Source organism: Python bivittatus, unplaced genomic scaffold (assembly GCF_059951505.1).
Source record: "Python bivittatus isolate LINGU-HERP-01145 unplaced genomic scaffold, Pbiv_v1 ctg000220_np1212, whole genome shotgun sequence".
In the NCBI taxonomy this organism is placed as follows: domain Eukaryota; kingdom Metazoa; phylum Chordata; class Lepidosauria; order Squamata; family Pythonidae; genus Python; species Python bivittatus.
Genome location: NW_028277048.1, coordinates 4,905,475 through 4,928,541, shown reverse-complemented (window position 1 = coordinate 4,928,541; position 23,067 = coordinate 4,905,475). Strand labels below are relative to the sequence as shown.

The window sequence follows — 23,067 nt, the reverse complement described above, 5'->3', positions numbered from 1 at the left end:
AACAAACCATTAAAAACACAGTAACTCAATATTGGTCAATTGTAGGTCTCCCATCAGTTACCATAAGCCCTCAAAAACTATAGTTTGCAGTAATTTTTGGAAGGCTAACTATGTTGGAGTCAGCCTGATTTTCAAGGGGAAGCTATTCAATAATGTAGGTGCTGCCCCTGAAAAGCAGTGGGTATAAGTCTTCACTCTGTATACTTTGCAGAGTTATGAAAACTTGAGAAATAAATTCCCCTTGCTCGCTGGCTGAATTCATATAACTTGCACTAGAATGGTACAGAGATTTTTGTAATCAATTCAATGCGTAAATCTGATGTGTTCAGTTTGGGCTTAGCATATGGTGTGAACTGGGCTAATTGCATAAATTAAACCATAATTAAGTAAACTATGACTTACCATGTGTAAACCCAGTCTCTTTCTCCTCTGAGCCAATACCACAACATTATTTGTTGTGCACAGACATGTGATGCAAAAGTTCTGCATTACAGCCAGTCTCAGAATGAAATCCCTGATCAGCCGCTACACTTATAGAATGGCTTGGGTTCAATTAACATCTCTCAACCAAACCTATCTCACAAGATGGCAGGATTGTATATGCAGTATAAACATGAACAGCATAAGCAAGTACTGTAGTTTGTTAACAAATATTTATACTAGTTATTTTCTGTAGAATTCTCTGAGTGGAAAGGAATTACAAAAACATTCGTAACAGCTATTGCTCTTTGAATTACTGGATTTAGACATTGAACAAAGCCATGGTTTGTTCTCTTTTTGTTGAACAGTCTTGTTCATACATAACACTAAGTCCAAAGCCATCAAACCACATTACGCCTTAGCACTGTGTACAAACCCAACTGTTGTACTGACGTGTCACAGAAACATGCAGGCTTCTGATAACTCTGGGGCAGAATCAAATAGTAACAAGTCCTCTGCCATGGGAACAGCTGCCTTGGTCAGTGTAAAAATGCAAAAAAAAAAAAAAAAAAGACACTTAACCTGCCATTCCCTGGGACTGGTGTACATGGTGTGGGACATCTGTACAGGTTACTAACTGGCAAGTATGATTTTCATTTTACCACCTTCCCTTTTATAGCCTTTCCCAATGTGATGTTCTTCTGGCCTGCTAGAATACATCGTCCAGAATTTGCAGCCACAATCCGGAATTCTGGGACTCCTAGGACATTCAGCTGAGGAAAATAGCTTTAGCTCTGTGATTGCTGCAATAGGTGGCAGCAGAGAACCACGCCGTGCATTTCAATTCTGGGAACCGCAGGAAAGCATTTTTGATCATGGCACGTGGAAATGTCTCTCTTCAGGGCTTGAAGGGAACATGGTCTTCAGTGGTGGAGCAAGAGCCCTCTCTCCTAGTCCTCGCTCACTAAACTTCCAAATGTTTCAGAACTGTTAGAAGGCAGGCAGAAATTCAGCAGGCAGTTGCACTACTGTGATAATGGTTAAAACTTCTGCATATCAAATAAGCATTAAAAGCACAGAAATCATAAAAGCAGGTCACTCCATTTTATGGGCTGGGATTGAACCTAAGATTACTGGTTACTATAGTGTGGTGGTGAAGGTGTTGAACTAGGAGTGGGAAGAACCAGGTCCAAGTCTGCCCTCAGCCATGGAAGCTGGCTGTGGGATCTTGGGCCAGCCAGTGTCTCTCAGCCCAGCATACCCCACCGGGTCGCTTTTGGAGGAAACAGAAATGTAACAAAGAAATTAACAAACAAATCCTTGCTAACAGCCAAATGGGCCCTGTTTGCTGGTTGGTTTCTCTGAGCCCATAATTTAACTGTCTGGATTTATTAAGAGATCAAAGTGAGAACTTTTTTTATTTTTATTAATGGTTCTCAGTGTGAAATTAAGTTACATGTTAAGAAATCTGAAGGAGAAAAGGAAGGAAGGAATTGCTAAAGAAAATAAAGTTGGTTGCCAGGCCTTGTTATCTCTGTATTATCATAATTCAGGCTTGTGGTTGGAGTAGAATCAACCGTTTTGCTTTCAGCACTTCGCAGTAGCAGATTGAAAGTTGTTATCTGCCCAATCTGAAACTCCCTTAGTGCCTGCCGAGTCTCCTGCCCCTTTACAATTTTTAAAGAATCTTTTAATTAAAAAAAAATTAGTTGCCATGCTACAAAAGAGAGGAGATCTAGTCCAGTATTGCATTTATTTGCAGCGATGCCTTTCGGTTCCACTGATATGGTGAAGAACATCCTGGGATCACTTCTGGTAAAGGACTGTTTTGTGACAGGCGATGCCCACCGTGGCAGCCATTTTGTGAACTGACCAATTTCCAATGGCAGCTGTTTTGTGAGCATGCACCCGACCTGCTCTGAATGTTTCCCTGTGTCTCTCTCCCAAAACGTTTGCATATCCCTCTGGTTAGATGGTTTGCCTACCCTACAATTTGTAGCCATTGCTGTGCTTGCCTCAGAGATCAAGAGTTATCAAATAGGTTTTTGGATAACCAGGTGACTCACATGAAAGAAGAATATATAGCTTTTGGAGTTGCGCAAAAGCTTTTTGCAAGATCTAATTAAGATTTCTCGGTATCTTAAAGACAATGTTCTGTTCTGTCATAGGGAAGTTAGAACAAATGGAAACTGAGCCAGACCAGTTATCTTACCTGACACCATCACCAGTCCCAATAACGTGTGGGGGGGGTTTCATAATAGTACACAAACAGATTTTGTGTACAAAAAGATCTTTAGAGCATGAGACAATTTTACTCTTATATGGGTATACCACATCTCCAGTCAAGCCCACTCCAGGAATCTTCTTGTGTTACTTTCCCCGGCCCTTTCTGGTATCAAGCCTGTTGCTTCAACAGCTCTCTGAAGATTAGTGACAGCACCATGGACTCACAATAGCAACATGTGATGTCATAAAGAGGAAACAGTCCAATATCCTAGCATAAATATTACATGTTCCACGCTGGAAGTGATTCTGGACTCAAGCAATCAGGTAAAAACAAAAGCAAAAATAAAAACAGAGTAACCTAATGATTTAAAAACCTGAGGCCAAAGTTCAAGTGAATGGAATGGAAATGTTAGCTACCCCTTGCAGTCCTATTGAAATTAGCAAGAGCTAAGCACCCTGAAAGCACTCGATTCAGCATGGATTTGTCTTTTTCAGGATTGCATTGATAGGTTTCTTTGCAGATTGCACTAAACCAGAATGAGTGAATTTGGTTAAGGTTGAGTATGTCATGTGAATCCAGCCATTGTAGTTTGTAAATGACATTTTATGGATTAGTCTGTTGTTTAAATCCAGCCAACTATGGTTTATTCACTAAATCATGGTTAAAATGTGCATAGTATAAAGTGTGACCCAAGCCCTAATTATTCTCCTATTCTTACTCTTGGAAGATTTGAGTTATTGATGTGGCATTTCTAGAGAGCTCAGTCTTGAAAGCCCTTGATAAGCATTAACTGGATTTATATATCATGATCCCCCAGTACTTATGCATGGAACTGCATTCGGAGAGACAGACGACATACTGCACATGACAGAATACAAACAAGTTTGTGAGGTCTGACTGCACCTTAGCATGAATGTGAATTAATGGCAAAGCTATTCCTGTTCCCATGGTCCTTGCAGTCAAACTAAGGTTTGACCTTTTCTCATGCTGTTGCCACTTGGAACAGAGAAATCAAACTCCTGCCACTTCTGGATAATGCTCTGAATGTATTTGATACACACAGCTAGGGGATCCAAGCTGACCATCTCTGGGCTAAAGAGTTGGAGGAGGAAAGCACCGTCTTGCCCTGTCAGTTGCTGCCAGCCCTTGCATGGCTGGCTGGCAGATTGTGCTGGGAGGGCCAGATCAAGATAAGCGTTAGCGATTAGTTGAAGTGACACATACCAAAGAAGGGGAGTTTGGCACCAACCCACATGGCCAGCTCTTTCTGCCTTTGACTGTTCTAGGCTGCTGCTGCTGCTGCTGCTGCTGCTGCTGCTGCTGCTGCTGGGACATTTGTAACTCTCTTGTGCAGGACGACTGGATCTCTCTATTTTTGGGGAACTTCTTTTCATTCACTCAGGGAGACGAAGGCTGAGGCAGCCCTGCATTGCTGAACAAAGCAAATTTTTCCTTTGAGAGGCTGGAGGAGGAAGGAACATGTGAGGCAACCTGGATTCAGAAGACAACAAAGAAGAAAACTCTGCCGTCAGAGGCTCAAAAGCCTACAGTTGTGGTCGTGGCTTCTTGTTCCCCTCCCCCAGCTGTGAAGTGGGGGGGAAAATCACTGCATCCATCAGAGTGGCTGCAATGCTCCCTCTTGTCATTGCTGCTCCAAGCTGACTGTGGCTCTCAAAAGAGCTGGAAAGGAGAAGTGTGGTTCCTCCCCAGAGTCTCCTGTCCATCAAGACAAACAGGAAGGGCAAGGGAACTCCGCAACGGGGCTGACCTATGCCGATGCTCCAGCTGGGCTCCAAAGCAACCAGCAGCATTTCCATTCTGTCCTTTTCTGATCTGACTACATGATGACCCATAGTTGGGGACCCTCCTGTGACTGGCCTGTCTGAGAGGCCAGCCCTGTGACCTGCTGAAACTTTACCCCAAAGACTGGGCTGGGCTATGGCTGTGGAGAAAAGCCAGAATCTGCCCAGTATTCCCGAGGGAGACGTCACAGAGGATGATGAGACTTTTCTGCCCAACAATTCCAGCAACTCCAGTGGAGCCCAGGTCCCTGATAAACAGGATCTCTCCTGTAGGTCACCCAACTCATCCGTCTTCCTTACGGCCCAGTCTCCTACCTACCTCGTGAAACTAAAGCTCAACAGAGGCATCCGGGAGTTTCATCGGAGACTGAAAGGTGTAGCAGGGTAAGGAGTTCCTTCCTGCTAGGGGGTGAAAGGTTTCACGTAAGGCAGGAAGCTTGGCTGTCCAGAAAGTTAAGCAGAGTCTGCCCTTGCTAACGTTTGGGGGGCTATTGATTAGGCTGGGAAGTAGGGGGAAAAATATCCTGGGAATAAAGCAACTGTAAATCACCTTTTACTGTTGCCAAGTAAAGTGCACGAATGTGTCTGTGTAAGTCCCCGGGTTCAGTTCAAAGGTGCCTTGATTTGCCCAAGTCCAAAGGTCTCATGTTGTGTATACAACAACACACCCAAGGCCTGCATTCAAGAAACCCAAAGGCTCCATCCTCACCCACTCCACACAAGCCTTCCACATTGTGATTTTGGCCGCAAAATGAAATCCAAAAACTGGTATCAATTTAGTTGCTTTGGCTCAATTAGGCCATCTTGTTTTTTGAAGGGGGTGTCATTTTTATGGGCATAGATATTTACTGCAGTTGGATTATTTGCTTATTTAATGGCAAGAGCTGAGGACACAGCAGAGAATTGGGGGAGAGAATTCAGAGGGGGGTTGCGTGACCTCCATTGTCTCATCTTTTTGGCTCACTGCTATCTGGACAATATGATCTGCTCAAGGTGTACCTGGAAAGAAAGGAATAGGAAAAGAAGGAGAAGAGTTGTGCATTTCAATGCACCCATTGTGCTAAGCAGGCTTCTGTGTGGTGTGCCTGGCCACCTTCAACCTGCTGCATTCCTAGTCAGGGAAGAGCCTTTGACATCCTTCTCCATGCCATGGAGAATGCTGGGAGCATCTTTTAGGTAGCCTGTAGTTCTACACGAGCAGAGAAGTGTTTTCCAGCATCTTCTGTGACATTGCAAGTCATAATATACGTTCCTTTAGTGCTACATCTACAGACCACTGCGTTCTAGTAAGCCAGCCCTGCGTTAGATCATGCAATTCAGGAAAAGCACTTGAAAACAGAAGAAATACAATTACAGTGTTATTGCAAGGAAACTCCCTGTATATTTAAGATACATGTTAATGAATGTTGTGGGGGATGAAGATGGACAGATACTGATAGCCAGCCATGAAAGGGGAATGAACGCTTTCGTTACAAGATTATAGAGGTAGCCTTTATAGAGAAATGTTGGACCTGTGGCATGCACTCAAACATCACAGATGCTAAAATAGGAGGGAAGTTTAGAGTGAGGGAGGAGGGGGACGTTGTAAAGAAGAGGTACTCTATTGCTAATCTAGTCCTGTTTGGCCATGAATGCCAACCTATTTTGCCTGCTTCTAAAGGCCCACTCTTTCTGTAGGATATTCTTGCTAACTATACATCAGTCCCCGCTAAGAGTGAGAAAACCCTTGATCATAAGAGCTCTCCTGTATAGATGGAAACTTCAGAGCTGATATTTACAAGGACCTTTTTTGAAGAAAAGCCATGGATCAGCCCAAAGATAGTCTGTATGGGGCTAGAGTAACCTGCACAACATCCTTGTACAATCATGTGGTAACACAGTGTTTCTTTGGAGTGGGGATGGGAATGAGGACAAAAAATTGAGACTTTTCCTTTTTTTGCTATAGTCAGATCTTTCTGAAAATGCTTCTAAGATAGGCCGGTGCCAACACACACAGCTGGATTTCTGAGTGCCCCCAAAAATGCTTTGGTTGGATACACAGAGAACATTATATTACAAATGTTTCTTTACTTTTGATTGACAGTAGTCTGAAATTCTGCTTAGTGCGTATCTTTCAGTATATTTTCTCTCTAGTTTTCAGGCCCTGTGATTGTATTTTTGTGAGAAATATATGGGGGGTCCCTAGTTACTACCCAACTGAATCATAGTTGAAGAATTGGAGGTCAGCATGAAACACTGCACTAAATAGGGTATTCTTAAAGCTTGGAGAAGCTGGGGGGGGGGCAGAATAAACATCTTTAGAAAGCCACCTCTTCCTTCTCTTCTTTGTATGAATGTACTTTCAAGTCAGAATTGATGTAGCTCCCTCCAGGGGTGGGCTCAAGGCATCTGTAAAAATTGGCCTGCATCTGGGTTCTGCTGTCATGTTTCTAATAGGTCACTGAGATTAGATGTCTGCTGTTCTACCATCATGTCCTCCAATGTCCTCCAATGGAGGACAAGCACTGACTTCATGGGAAGAGTGTGGCCAGTGGCAATCTTACCAAAGGGGAATGGGTTCCTGTGTGCGTTCTGCTTCTAAGAAAATGTGTAAACTAGTACTGTAGGCCACAGACAGTATGCGAGACGTGATCCCTGAATAACCAGAGTTGCCAATGCCATGTTTCATAGGTGCAAGAACATGGTATAATATTTAACTTCTCCTGGTTATTCTTCACTTAACTTTCATTCCACTGTCCAATTGCTCTCCAGTTCTTTTCCCGAGCTGTCCATAGCTTGTTCTAGCCTTTCTCCTTGCCCTTGATCACCTTTTCCTGGGCTACTCTAACCTCCCCCTCACCAGCTGTCTATTTTGCTGAACTGCCTCTCTTTGGAACACGCCAGCTGAGTTCCTCACAGCTTCATTTATGCTATTTTCCATACCCCCCCCCCATTGCTCCCAACGAACAGCATGGTTATACTAACTAGAGGTTTTGGAAGCAGCATCTCTTTTGAAAGTTCTGGGTCAGCCTTTCCCAACCTGACACTCTTCAGAAATGTTGGGGTGACAACTCCTAGAATCCCCAGCCATCATGGCAACAGCTGGAAAAATCTGAAAGTCCTGAACTCTAGAATTAATGCTGTTTCTCTGCTTCATCTTTGCTGTCTTGAATTATTTGTGCTGCGTTCCAAAGTTGTTCATGCACCCAGTGTTGCTCAAAGCAGCAGTCTTAAACGCCAACAACAGAATAAAGCTGAGCAACCAGTGAGTAGAGCATTTTCCGTCAGCTGTTTTAGAATCCTTTCATATATATCGGAATGTTCCGAGGTTCCAGAATGATTGTTGGCCTGGAGCTTTGCGATCAAAGAGACTTTCAGATGGAGCACCTGCAAGCATGTATTTACTTTCTAGTTCCCAGCATGTGAAATAGCAACAAAAGTGCTTGGTTCATAGTTACTACACAAACAGCAATGCAGCTGCAGCTGTAAGGATTCCTGGTGTGTAGGTTATGACATGTTCCTCAACCCTTCTAGCAGTGGATTGTCATTGTGTGTGTGTGTGTTCCCCTTTACCCAGAGATGTAGTTTAATGGCTTCACAAAGGAAAAACCTGCATAAAACTAGTTTTATTGACATTGAACAATATTCGTGTTGTCTGTTCTGTCATCTGAGACCTTCCCTGTAGTTTCTTCTCTACTTCAGCTTTTCAGAGTTGAGGAAAACTGAAAATCTCCAGCTTCCTTTGTTTAGGATGTGGAAAGTGGTGTGTGAGGAACCATTGTTTCTCCTGGGTGCTTGTCTTCCTGTCATCTCTGGCCAGGCTGAGGTCTGATTGCTTCTTGCTTCTCATCTGGCCTGTGTACTTATGCCAGGCATTAGCACTTTGTATTCCCTTATATATGTCTCTCTCACACACACATGCATACAGTTAAAATGGCTAAAATCTTATTTATTTATTTATTTATCTATCTATCTATCTATCTATCTATCTATCTATCTATCTATCTATTTATTTAAAAACACATTTCTAGGGCCACCTAACTCCAGAGTGGCTCTAAGCAGCTCACAGATTAAAAAGAGGAACACCACAGTATCAAGAAAGACAGTAGTCAGCCGTTAACCTTCCATTAACACACACACTCCGCCAGATGCCATCTTGAAAAAAAAACCAGCCAACTGTTGCAAGTTTGCATGTGATGTGGGTCACTGCTTGCCTGCTGAATGTTCCAGTAATTGGTGTCTGCATTTCCCTCCTGTTTAGTTGGCTGCTTTGTTTGCAGGTTTTATAGTATTTATATGGTAGTGAGATGTATTTACAGTATCCTATCCCACCCTTCCATTTGAGCTCAAGGTGGCTTGCATGAAGCTCCCACCTCAATTGATCATCACAGTCCTGTAGGCTGGGGTTTGGTTTTGTTTTTAGATTTTTTATCCCACTTTTATTATTTTTATAAATTACTCAAGGCAGCAAACATACCTAATACTCCTCCTCCTCCTCCTATTTTCCCCACAACAACAACCCTGTGAGGTGAGCTGGGCTGAGAGAGAGAGACTGGCCCAAAGTCACCCAGCCAGCTTTCATGTCTAAGGTGGGACTAGGACTCACCGTCTCCTGGTTTCTAGCCTGGAGCCTTAACCTCTAGATCAAACTGGCTAGTTGAGAGGTAATGATCCAGTGAGCTTCCTAGTCAAGTGGGGACTTGAATCTGGGTCTTCCTGATGCAATCCAACACTTTTGACTGCTAGATCTTACTGTCAATGCACTTGCTTGATCTTCTCCACAGTTTCAGAATTTTACTTTTGTCTAAAATTCTCAGAGTGTGAGACCAGAATCCAGGAAGAGCCCTTATTCATCCAACAGTGTCCATTCTTTGCTCGGTGAATGCAAATGTTTGCTCTAAACACCATTCACATGTTGTGTATTTGTCAAGCTTCATCCCTGATTCACCGTTCTATACCAGTGCTTCCAAGATGCCAGCTCTTCTTCACTTAGGAGACACCAGCAGGTATAGCCTACATCAGAACCCAGTTTAGTGGCAGCCAAAGGATATAGGCATGAGCCATTTGGGATTGATGGTGGAAAAGAGAGGTAATTCCCTGTTTTCCCAAAGGGAATGATTGATTGAAGAAGCTGTTATTTCTCTGTAATTTGACATATCTGAATATAACTCTCAGGGCATGTCTTGATGTTTCATCCCAAAAGGGAACAAACAGAGGGAACCAAAAACTTCATTTCCTCAAATTCTGTGATAGGGTTTACACATTGTACTAATGGCAAGTCTAATTTGTTTTACTTTGGCTTAGTGGATCGTGTGAACACAACCAGGGTGGCTTACTCAAACCATGCCAGGGAATTTTTTTTCACCAGATTCTCCGATTGCGGTAAGGGAAGCAAGTGATGGCACATACATCATGACATCATTATTTAAATGATGCAGATCACATATTTTGCACAATAATATCACAGCACACATGATTCCATCATTGTTTGTTCCAGACCCCAGTATCTGTGTGCCCTGGATTTTGCTTTTGTAGTTTATTCCCAGCTAAACTGCAGTATCTGCTTGGAGAAAAAATGGGATTTGAAGCCTCGTTGTGAAGCTGATATACTGTTTCTGGTGACTCTTTACCTTGGTTTAACACAGGTTGGGGTCATACAATAGTTTGTTAAAAAGAAACATTACCCACAACTGTCAATTGTTGGGCAGGCCCAAAGGCAGCCATGAGAGGAGCAGCATTTATTGAAACAGCTTCAACTCTTGGAAATGGGTGTGTGGAACCTTCTAGTCTCAGAAGATCAGATATCTGTCCTGTGTATTCAGATAGGAACTTAAAAAGAAAGCAAAACAGAATCTGCTGATACAATCTTATGAACGCTTGTCCTGATTTGAAAGTTCAGATAAGCAGTTAGAAGGTGATATATTTTGAGGTTCAAAGAGGAAAATTAGACTTCTCTTGTGCATTTGTATCAAAAAAATGTTATGCTACTACTCAAAGGGAATTTCATCCTGCAGAATGAAACAGGGCAGGCATGCACTTCTCCTCTCCCTGCAGGGAGATTTTAACTTGCAAAGTGGGGGGCATGGGATTGAAAGGTGAAGAATGCTAAATCTAGTGCACCGCTGTTCATATGAATGCTTGTTTTTTTAAAAAAAAAATCTTCCAGTGGGCCCCAGGCCGCCTTCTATGCACCTGGCTGACTGTTCTGGGACTCTTGTGCAGAAAAATTGTGGTGGAGTTAAAGACATTCCCAAGAGTGACCCCACACAGAAAACCAAAAGCCAGCTGTGCCCTTTTGATCCATTTGTGTCATAATGCAGACTGGCAATGGACTTAGCTTGACTAAAACCCCACTTTCTGCATTTACCTACTCCAGTCACCTTTCAGCCAACATCCTGGATAAACATTAACTGTGAGGTTTAGAGAAAACTAGGAGGAAAGCCAACTCTCTCATGGAAACACATACACTTATCTTTAAGAAACACATACCCAGAAGGGCATTTCCCCAGAAGTGGAGCCAGACAGGGGTGAGAAGATGAGAAGATAAAGAATTCAGAACAGTTGACACTCAGTGGGCTCTTCCTCACAACCACAAGGCTCTGCTTTTCTCCAGTCTGTGAGGTGGTACAGAAATATGCCAGCCTGCTTTGCGCTGCATACCTTGCATAGCTCTGTTCCGCTTCAGCAAGAAAATGTGGGCCACTGCTGGCTTCAGAGGTTTAATGTGGGAGATAAATGGATGTTCAGCTTTATCCATTCTTTATCCCCCCCCCCCCCCCGGTCAGGCACTGCTTTACCTGAAAGAACCCCCCCCACACACACACACACACACACACTGCAGTGACTGATTTGCATGTCACTGAGGAGGTCTGCCCGTTAAAGCAGGCAGCGTTCTCCTGCTTTACCAAGCCAACTCCCCATGACCCAGCCACAGATGGAGCATATGATCAGCAGGGCAAGTGGGCCCTTCCTGGTAAAGCCACAGAGGGCTGGAAACGTGACCAGGCTGACCCATGTGCAGTGTGGTCTGTCCCAGCAACACCTGCTTTATTGGGCAGACCTTTCCCCCTTGCACACATCAGGCGCTGCTTTATCTGCCTTATCTGATACGAAGCAGCAGGGTTTCTACCAGCAGCTAATTTGAGGAGGGGGGATGCCTGGTAAAGCAGGAAAGGATCACTTGATCAAACATGGGATTATCCCTGCTACAGTGCCCCCCCCCATCACGCAGATCACACTGAAAAGGTCTTCTGGAAGACCACTGGGCATATGTTTGGAAACATGTCCAGTGGCTTTCGGATACATATTTAAAGGGAAAAAAACTGGTTGTTTTTGTACAAGATGTTTTGGGCTAAGAAAAATGAAAAATGATTAGCGAGGCATCTTCTTACCTCCATGAGTAGGCTGTAGGACGAAGCTACTTTATCTAAATTGAGAGGCTCCTGTGGTGGTTATTTCTGGAGATAGGGCACTAATGCCCCCACTTCTCCTCCTGAATATTTCTTTCCTCCTCCTTCATAAAGCGGACTTGTTGTTTTGGCCACCTCCCTCTATCCGTTCTTATCCCACGTCAGTCTTCCTCTCCCCCGTCCTTTGTTCCTAATCTGTGCTCAGAGACCACCTAGAAATCTATTTTCAGTGCAAGGATTAAAGTCCTGAAAAAGCAACCCCTGAGCAAGAGGGGCGTCTCATCCTCAAGAAACTCTTGTTTCAATTAGCTGGGGCTTATGTGAGTGGTAGTCCAAGCTGAATAAATCTTTCTCTTTAAACCTCCCATCTGGATTAACGAGAGAGAGGAGATCCCTGGTCAGCCATGAAATTGAGTGTGTGTGGAGGGAGGGGGGTGAGAAGAAAAACCTGAACTTGAGCTCTGTGGAGGAAGGGCAGGATAGGAACCCAGTGCTCAGTGCTTTCCCACCATGAAAAGCGCCAGTCCTGCTTTCCTCAGCCAGTGAGCAGGCTCTCTCGGATGGGGGAGAGCATGCAGCAGTCCGGGGGGCTGGGAATTGTTTAGTATTTATTTATCTCATTTATTTAAACGGATTGGCCAATGAACTTGGACCCCAAATGTGGCCTAATTTGCCCTTCAAGTTAGCCTGCAGCCTTCAGAATTGGTCAGGCAGGGGTGCAGTCCTTTCCCCCAGGTTGAAGGAGGTGCCCAGATACTCAAGAGGCAACCTGAGCATCTTCTGCCCACAGAGTGAGGGAAGGGGGAAGTCTTTCACCTGGGAACACACATATTGTTGTTTTCTCTTCTTTAACAGGTGGCGGCCCTGTGGAGAAAGCGCTTGGCACATTTTTATGTTGGCCTTGATGTCTTATCAGTAGATTAAAGGGTGTGCTTATGGGTCGTGAAGGTGGAAGGAAGCACCGCCTTTTCTTAAACTGACTTGCCATTCTCCTCCCCTTCGCCCTTCAAACAGAACCCACTCAGGCTGGGGAGAAAGCCAGCCAGCCACTTCTGAAAGGCACTAATTTGTACTTAGTTCTAGGAGGCAAAGACATCCGCAAATGTATATAAAATAATACCTTTTATACCAGTTTCCACAACGGAACAGCTGGAAGTGGGCATGCGTGTTAATTTGTTATGTATTTGCTGGACGTGAACTTTAGATGCCACTGATGTGCCTAACTGAAACAATGGCAACAAGGGTGGATATTTTTGATTATGCTAACGTTTCAAAGTATGCCTGTCCAAGCTGAACATTGGGGGCGATTCAAGGTATTGTCTCCTTGAGAGTAAGGAGAATGTTCCTGTGTTATTTGCTTACTCTATTTTTAGTGTCATTCTCAAGACAGTAATAAGGTGTTTGAGTTATATTTTGATAGCCAACTTTTTAGAAGAGATTTTAGTTTTTAAAAGGGTATGAAAAATTGGTTGCAAATGTATACAGCAGTGTTTCTCAACCTTAGTGACTTGAAGATGCGTGGACTTCAACTCCCAGAATTCCCCAGCCACCATGGCTGGCTGGGGAATTCTGGGAGTTGAAATCCACACATCTTCAATGGCCAAAATTGAGAAACCCCAGCAACATTTCTTTCTGTTGAAGAATAGTATCTTCACCATCCTATAGAGAAACAATTGATTTTGTAGTTCGTTTGGGGTTTTTTTACAACACAAGGAGCTTGCTCTGAACTGAAATATTTTGGAAGGAAAGAGGCATTTAACAATGTCACCCAGCTTCAAGAGACTAGCCATATATCGTGCCTCCAGATGGTGCTTGGTGTCCTTACTAGTCCAAGACTCTTGTGCTGCTCTTCCATCTTTCTTTCCATAATGGCTTTGGGGATCCGGTGTGTGTGTGTGTGTGTGTGAGAGAGAGAGAGAGAGAGAGAGAAGAACAAAAGTAGCAGTAAAAAAACATGCCAGAATGATAGGAGATCTACACACCCTTCCCACAAAGTTGTATCCTTAGGCTAACCTGTGAATTGGTGCCATTCAATTAAATGGGGCACCCTTCTCAGTTAAGGCATGAATTAAAGTTGCCGAACTGTTGAAGGTTACTAAAGTTGTATTTTCAGATTTCTTTCCTCCGTGAAGCAACCAGCCTGGTATTATTAAAGTTATGTTTAGAGGAAGGATAGGCAATTTTTTAAGCCCCGGGGTCACATGCGCAATGGGTGGTAAATGAGGGATTGTATCTGCCTGCATGGGTGAGTGCACGTGAGCAGGGAAGCAAATATTTGGTCTGGAGCCAGTTTGGCCCAGTGGTGAAGGCACCAGGCTAGAAACTGGGAGACGCTGAGTTCGGGTCCTGCCTTAGGCATGAAAGCTGGCTGGGTGACTTTGGGCCGGTCACTCTCTCTCAGCCCAGCTCACCTCACAGGGTTGTTGTTGTGGGGAAAATAGGAGGAGGAAGGAGTGTTAGGTATGTTCAGTGCCATGAGTTAAAAATAACAAAGGTGGGATAAAAAAAATCTAAACAAAATATATGTACATTATGCACACTCCCACTGAAATATACACACACTCCTCCCCTGCTTCCTAATTTCAGGTACCTTAAACTCTCCCTGCCGCCCAGTCAAGCCAAGAAATTGCTTCCCTTCTCCTTTCCACCCATCAGCTAAATGCAGGCATATGGGAAGCACTCACTTAAAGTCTTGGGAGTTGGAAATTTGGTGGTGGCTTCTGAGAATGTGTGCTGGTTCCGTGCTGTGGTTTTAATGGCCATGGACATACTCCTGACGTAAAGTAAGGAATTAACATATTAAGAAATTACAGAAATGCTGGCATACACAGAGGAGCTCTGTTAAACTAAACCTCTTACGAGCCACCCACACTGAACCCTTCCTGTGTAGCCTTAGGAGGTAGATGTGCCACGGCCACGTTCCCCCAGCTTCCTCCCCTCCTGGCTGGGCTTGGCCTGTGCAGGAGGCATCTGAGGAGTGTTGTCCTCACACCTACTTCATGAATTAGGCTGAGGACAACTCTGGGGTAGGGGTGGGTGGCAGCCATGGTGGTTTCCACAGGAATAAAATGAAAACTTTGGGGAAGGAGAGGACACACTGGTTACAGCCATCTTGTTCCATATTGATGCACCCCCCTCCCCAAATCATTATCAAAGATTGAGAAGTGATCTGAGTGTTGAGCCAGTGGAGTTTTGAGAAAACCCCTCCATCACACCCCTTCCCACTTTGTTATATTAAGGACTTGCTATTAAGATTATCTAAACCAGTTTGGTAACAAGCTAGAAACCAGGAGATGGTGAGTTCTAGTCTGCCTGAAGCCAGCTGGGCCAGTCTCTCTCAGCCCTGGGAAGAAGGAGCCAAGGGCAAACCACTTCTGAAAAACCTTGCCAAGAAAACTGCAGAGACTAGTCCAGGCAGTCGCCAGGAGTCAAGACTGACTTGAAGGCACCAAAACAAAAAAAAACAAATTACAATTCTAAACTTAATCTCTCCTTTCAGTTAAGCTTAGCTGATGACTTCATGGACACAGAAATCATTTACAGTTGCCTGGTGGATGTTCTGATGGTCTCCTATCCTGATCCTTTAAATTCATTTTTTATTATAACAATTGTGTAATGCCAATTACCCATAGATTAACGGGGCCCAATGCTGCTTAACTTTCTGAGATCAGCCAAGGTCAGCTTTGTGCTACCCTGGCTATAGATACTGGAGAAAACACCTGCTCATTTTGGAGTTCATACATCACATAAAATTTTCATGTAGTTTGGTTTTGACTTAGCGTGTTAAGTGAACCCAGTTATTATGGTTTATAAATGTGGAGAGCCACAGAGATGACCTTGGAGAAATTACTAGACAGTTACAGAAACATATTTTAACGCCGGGAAATGAAGAAGAACACACATATAATTTTTTATTAGAATTTTCCAATGTAATAGAAGCATACAAAACAAAGAGAAAAGAAAGAAAAGAATATAGAAAAAAAGAAAAGAAATTAAAAGAGAAGAAAACATAAAATTATGCCTTCCACCTTTCTTTCTATTGAGTAATTGCCATCTTATTCTTTCTCCTTCCTCTTTGACCCTTTTTAATCTCCAAATCCAGAAATCATCAATTCAGTCTTTTCTCCTTTCAACAAAAAGTCCATATAAGGTTTCTGGTCTTTCAAAAATGTCTTTGTCGGTTTTTTCCCTGACCAAACTGGTCAACTTCACAATTTCTGCAAGTTCAGTCAATTTTATAATCCAAGCTTCCACTGTGGGACTGTAGCCCGTCTCAGTTAAGTAGAATTCCAGACATTCTTAGAGAGTCTTTTTCCAGACCTGGCCTACCTTGAAGGGCTGACAGTAAACAATGGTTATGGCTCACTATGCTGTGTGAACCCAGCCCATGACAGTGTCTTTAATAAATCACAGTTAAATAAGCTATGGCTAAGGATGAAATGTGAACTCGGTGATAAACACAGGTAGCATTTGACTGAAAAAAAGTTTTGGTCTCACAACAGGCTGGAAGGAAATGCTGCTTTATATGATTTAATTATTGAAGAGTGCCAGTGGAAGTTTTCCTCCTAAAGCAGACAGCAGCTATTCTGGAAGCAGGGAGGAACTTGAGGGTTTAAAGACAGGAGATGTTGAACTGGCATCCCAGAAGTATTCATGAGTCACTTTTATGTGAGATGAGCGGTTATATAATTACAATAAATACATAAATAAAAATCATGCATTGTTGTCCTCCCAACACTTGGATCTAAAGTGCATTCTTGTCAAGTGCTCATAACTTCTCCTGATTGCCCCTAAAATGTTCAGCAGATGCAATAGTAAATTGTTCCCCAGGATCATGAAATATAAAAGTCCTCCAAGTGCCTAACCTGCAGGATCTTTGCTGTAGGAGTCACTCCCATCAATTTCTTGGCAATCAGTTACTCCTCATGGCCACCAGGCGGCAGTGGTACCCTTTCTCCCAGATACTGTATTTGGCTGCTGCTTTTCTTAAGAAAAACCAGCCTTGGAGAGGATTTGGCGGGGGCGGGGGCGGGGGTGGAGCATGTATGAGTTACTTCTCTGCCGGAGCTTCTTCACTTCCCTCTGCCAAGAATATCGGACACCTCTTGAAATTAAACAAAACAAACAAAAACTGAAGGCATTTTGCTGCAGTCTGGAAGGAGCCCTGAGGTCTGAGCAGTGGCAGGTGGTTTTAATCAAGGCCGGAAGTGGGCCATGAAGCTGGAAATCAGTTTTCTCACCTAAGAGAAACAGCCTGGCTCTGTCTTTTAGAGGAAATGAGGTTGGTTAGTTTGCAATGGCCTCAGTGGCTGAATGGGGACTTGAACCCAGGTCTCCCTAGTCCAAATCCAGCACCTTATGACTCTGGTCAGCCCATGGCTCTCTTAACCCTCTCGCTATACAGCGCTGCGTTGCCTCTATTGCTGTGTAGGTCTCCCTCACACACACCACCACGCCAGCTGGCAGCCCTACCAGTGATAGACGACAAGAGGAAAGGGGCTTGTTTTTTCTCAAATCCCCCCTCCGACAGGACCCGTTGCTGGATGGGTATGGTGGGAGCTGTCATGCAGCTGGAAGACATTGGAGCAGGGATGAGATTATGCAGTCGTGCCATAAGAAATGTACCTGGATTACGCACTCAGCCTTTTGTATCAGAAGAGGAAGTAGCAGTGCATCAGCCAAACTTGCCTGCCCATTATCAACTCTCCTATTTTAGAACAGGGGATATCTGGGACCTTCTATGGATCGGGTAGGGCCGGGGGCAGGAAAGTAAGTTTCCCTGTATTTTGCTGGTGGTGTAAGCTGCAGCTGGATGCGACTTTCTCTTGGGCAATTAGTAGAGTGGATGGTTAATGTGTAATAGCAAACAATGTCCATTAGAGGGTAGTACAGTATAATTTGTGTAACCAAACCTGAGGTCCCGGATTCTTCCGTTCTGTTCAAAACTTTGAAAGGTCTGTGTTATGAGATTATTTATCTCTATTCATTTCATCCAGGTGACATTTCAAAGTAAACCCTAATACTTCTCTGCCAGAAATCTTTTCTGTTTCCCACTTCCAGACACCAGCTGCAGGGGTCCCCTAAGAGCCCCATCCCTGAGAACTAAAGGTTACTGCTGAATTTCAACCTCAGGAAGAAGGGAATGCTCCAAAGCAAATATTTGGCAGCTCTGTAGTGTTCGTGGAATGGAAAACTCATTCCAGGCTCCTCTATGGGCCGGTATACATATTTATTTGTTAGATTTATGTCCCTCTTTTCTCTAGGGGGAGTAGGGTACTTTCACTGAGATTTAGTTTTATCCCCACCACAACAACCTTATGGGAAGGTAGGGCTGTGAGGGAATGAAGGGCCAATGTCATCCAGTGACCTTCCATGGCTGGACTAGAATCTGGGTCACTCCTGTCCAACCCCTTAACCGCTATACCATATTGACTTTTTCTTCAACTACCCCTAAAATAAGCTAGGTTTACAAATCCTGGTTATTAAGAGCTTGAACCTTACTCAGCATTAACCATGGAGAGAATTAAGTTCTGACCTAAAACTTAAGCATTCCCAGATCTCGGCTGCAAAATGTCCAGAGAAGCAGTAGGTGGCAGCAAAGAGATATAAAGAAGCTTACCCTATTGGACTCTTTGCTGCCATCTGGTGGTCCCCCAAATTCCTGCACCCCAGATCTGGCAGCCCTAAGAAATGTACAGTTATTTATTAATTTATTTATTAGCCTTTATTTATGAGGTAGGCAGATTAAAACTTAACCAGAGTCTGTAGACAATGACTGCAGGCAGGCCTGTTATTTATGGTACTATAGCTGCTCTGTGGATGTGGTGTCATGTGAACAAAACACATGTACAAGATGTAGAATTGTGGTTGAAACTCCTTTGGCTGGGTTAAAAGCAATGGGGTTGTGACGCTGGGGGAGGGATATTCTTTTTAAATCATTCCTACCATTGCTATAACCACACAGAGGAAAACAATTTGGGGGAGAAAGGGCTTTGGTCAAGAAGAAAAAACAAAGCGTCCTTCAGCCCTATAGCCATGATTCGATGCCCTAGTCCCGGGTTATTTCTGACTTATCAAACACACAAACGTGGGAGGTGCCATCCAAAGAACCCACTGCCTTCCAGTGGTTGGCTGCAGAAGAGGACAGAAATAAGAATGAGGAGCTGCAGCAGATCATGATACAAAATCTTTAGTCCTGATGTTTGAAACACAGTTTTTTCTTAGTTCAGGTAGAGATGCTTTATATACTATTAGCTGATTTTTTTAGTGGCTTCAGGTGGAGCTCTGAAGACATTAAAAGGCTGTCTCCTGACAATGATGTCATTATGCTGTAAGGGTTCGGTGTGGAGGGCTCTTCTGCTTCTATTCAGGATGTTCTCCGTTCTGTTCTGGGACATTTTTGTTGTTGTTAAATGTTATTTTGCAAACTGGGAGTTTTTCCTAAACCTGTTGATAACCCTCCCTGATGTATGCATTTAATCCTGTAGGCTACAAAAGGACCTTGGGATAAAGAACTGAGATACCCATGAATATCTCAGTATCTGTGAGTATCTCTATGACAATTCTGAGGGTCCAGACAGCCAGCTAACTCTGTTGCAGGAAAATGCACTTTCTCTACACTCAGGAGGGCAGAACTTCATTGTGATTCCTTTCTCTCACATACCCCCTAACCCTCTTGATGGCTTTAGCCAGTTCCATGCACGCTGTGGTTGAATAAGCATTCCAGCATGGATTGGATAACCCTCGTGATGGTTCTGCTGATAAATGACTTCATTCTCTGAGACAAGGCAAGGCGGCAAATTTTTGAATGTTGATGGCACAGGAAGAGGCAGACTTGGCCTAATGAGCAAAGGCCGTGCAAATGTTCTCCCAGTCCAGCATTCCTGAAACAAGTGAGAGAGGTTTGTTCCAAGAAGTGCTTTTGTCAAATATTAATGATTAGCAATGGGGGACATCATATTTTCTACCTTAGCTTAGGCTGTTCCTGCCCTTCCCTGCTTTTGTTTCTATGGCTTTTAACAGAAAATACCCTGTTTCATGGCTGTGGGATTTAAGGAAACCGCTGCAGTAAAATCATCATGGTCTGTTTAGCTAATATATGGGAAGAAAATGTTGTTTCGTCCTTCCATCTCCCATGACCTATGAGGTCTCAGCCAAACAGCTGCTGCTGTGGTTTGCTTTCTCCCACCCCACTGCAGCTGGCTATCTTTGGGGACCACAACAGAAATCTCTTCAGGCAGGTCAGCCAAATTTGAGGTTTTTAGATGTTGCCTTCTCCAGTCTCGTGAAAACAAAAAGGAGGGGTCTGTGCTGTCTTTACATTAGATACACCACCCTGTTCATTCTTCCATGCAAGGAATCTTGTATTTTTCTTTTAAAAAAAAAATGCTTTTCTTGGAACCTCCGTTTTTATTTTGAAACACAGAACACATTTCTATTGATGGTAGATGAACATTTAGAAACATGTCTGAGTTGTGCAGCAAGATCTTTGAAAGGGTTACGCCTGGCTGTAAAGACAGCATATCACGTAGCAAACCATTTTGGCCCACTAGTGTTTCTTCATGTAAGGCCTTCTATGATGAAAAATCTCCCCAAATCAGTCCCACAAACAAAATAAGTGCATGGAGGTGTGTAATAATTTATCTCAAACATGAGATACAGTCTTGAAACATGCTTCAGGTTTTAGTTTTTGCTATTCACTCTGTTGGAGGAGAAATTGAATAAATTTGTTGAGGAGAAATCTGGTGCACCCTTGTGCATTAGCTTAGCTCTTGTCCCTATTACTGGGAATCCTGAGGACAAATCTGAGACCCAGCAAGCAAAAATGTTGTTATTGTTGCGGGTAGTAGTAACAGCATTTCTATCCTACCTTTTCTCTGAGAGTTCAAGGTGGCTTACATGGGAGACTCCCCTACTTTTATGCCTGCAATAACCAAGTGGATTCAGAAGAGTGGCTTGCATAGTCCTCCAATGAAATCTGTGGTCAAGACAGGATTTCCACCTGGATCTTCCTGGTCCAGTTTTGATGCATTTGCAGCAAACATGGGACAGAAGGACCCACCAAGCATGATGTCTTAACAATGCTCTAACACCTGAATATTCCAAACCTGTAGCAGCTTTAATAGTCCTTATTCCAAGCATGCTTGTGCACCCTGACACTAGAATCCTAAGGGTTAAGGTATGAGCATTTCTCTGGAAACTTGCTAAGAGGGCCCTTTTTAACTAGAAATGAGTCAGAGATGCCATTTGACCTTGCTGCTTGTTTCCTAAGATAACATGGGGGCCTGTTGGCACATCTTAAACCAGTCCTGTACTGCTATTATGGCTGAAATGTTTGAAATGGAAATGAGGTATAATTGGGCTGGTCTCCTGACCTGCCATGGAAACTGGGGAATGAGGCACGGTTTTAAACCTGGTTCACTCAAGGTCAAGCGACTGCAGCCACTAAACCGCATTCTGACCCGGGAAAGGGTTCTTCCTGCTTCAAAAAGATGATGGGGAATTCCAGAAAGGTTGAGCAATTTAAGAGAACTTACAGTTCCCCTCCACCTGATGTTATCAGGGCTGTTAAGCACACTGGCAAGGGAAGAGGCTGGATGTTTTGGATCAGCCATTAGCTCTTTATCCTCCTACTCACTCACTCAAAAGACCCTTGTAACCTGCTGTGGGCTGAAGGCTCAGTGGGGGTGAGTTAAGGAGGCAGAGGTTTTGTATGTTTTTAAGGGAGAACTATGATGCACAATGAAAGGAAGTGACTCGCTAAGTCACAGAGTGACTCAGTGGCACAGCCAGGAAGTGGAGATAATGCTCTAAGCGGGCATTAGGGGCGCTTTCACTTTTGTTCTTGGGATCAGGAAGTCGCCCCACTCTCAGTGACGTTCGACCATGAGTTTAGGGTTAGATAAACCGTAACTTAGATAAGGTTATCTAGTCAATACACTTTAAGAATTTGGAGAGTTCAGAATGAGTCCCCTTTGGTCATTTCTTTGTGCCACCCCTCCCATCAACCCCAGGGAAGCTGGACAATTGCATTAGAACTGGAATGCCCCCCCCCCACCTTCTTCTTTTACGAGGCTTGAGAAATCTCGGTTGAGGAGGGATCTCAGTCTGCAGCTCTTCAGGATCCAGGGATGTGGCTTCAAGGCTTTTTCCACAGAGGGTACAAATTAAGCTGCTTGCATACAGTCACCCACACAGTCCTGCTAAGCCAAGCCAAGGGCACTTCCTGCCATTCCAGGTGCCAAGTCGGCTCCGGACATAGAGACACCAACCCCCGATCCAGCCCGCCCAGGTTGTCTCTCTCTGGCAGGAGATACAGGACGGGCTACAGGAGCCATCCCTGCAGTGGGAACCCTGGGCTGTGTTGCTGCATCCTTTGTTGGATCCTTTGTATAGCAAGCCTGCAATCTGGAGGCACATTCCCAGCCCAAAGTAGTAAGAAACAGAAGCCAGTAAAAAGTATGCCTACACGGCAGCCGAAGAGAGGAAGTAAAACGGTGCTAAGCGAAAAGTGCTATCCTCAGCACTTCTGAACTGCCTAGGAAAAGAAGAGTTTGGCAGCGTGCACTAAGTGACCGTAGCGGACGCATAGTTCTGTGCAGGGAGACGCGGAGAGGTCAGCGCCACGAGATGATGGAACCGGCTTCCCACGGGCATCAAATGTGTTTCATAGAAAGTCAGCGCAAGGTGGGAAACCTGTGGTTCCAGATATCACTAGATTACAACCACAATCAGCTGTCTCATTAGGATGAGCAGGGTTACAGTGTCTATCCATATTTGAAGGTCCACACAATAGCGGGAAGGCTATTGCCTCTGTTTCTGCTGTGTCCAGTAGTGACCAGCCATACAAGTTCAGAAAACTTAAGGACATGAGTGTCTCCAGCTTCTCTTATTGAGAGCCATGCTTCCTGAACATGTTATTTGTCACTGTTGATTACTGATGTTTGAGACACCCCCCTCCTTTCCCTGAAACCAGTCCTCTGACCACACATAGTGGAGTTTGCTGGTTAGAACTTTGCAAAGTGTCACCAGGGTGTGATTTGACAAAGAAGAAGCAAGGAATCTAGTGTTTTTGTCCCCCTGTAAGGATATGTACATCTTGTCCCAAGGGTGTGTGTAAACTGACCCTGTAAGGGCCAGCCCCATTCATTTACTCGCCTCCACAACCAGAGGCACAGAGGGAACCTTGTGGCAGATGAATTCCTCTTGGGGAAGAACTTAGTGGTCACCC

The 23,067-nt window shown here is 44.1% G+C and overlaps 1 protein-coding gene across 1 annotated transcript in view; it reads left to right on the top strand.

The window, feature by feature from the left end:
• Window positions 1-3,904: 3,904 nt before the first annotated feature.
• The window catches only part of LOC103057336 (3',5'-cyclic-AMP phosphodiesterase 4B), a 94,217-nt gene continuing 75,054 nt past the window's right edge, over window positions 3,905-23,067 (top strand). Inside the window, exon 1 of the mRNA XM_007426571.4 lies at window positions 3,905-4,833. Coding sequence (XP_007426633.2) covers window positions 4,586-4,833 — 248 coding nt within the window. The 5' untranslated portion in view covers window positions 3,905-4,585. The remainder of the gene's footprint in view (window positions 4,834-23,067) is intronic.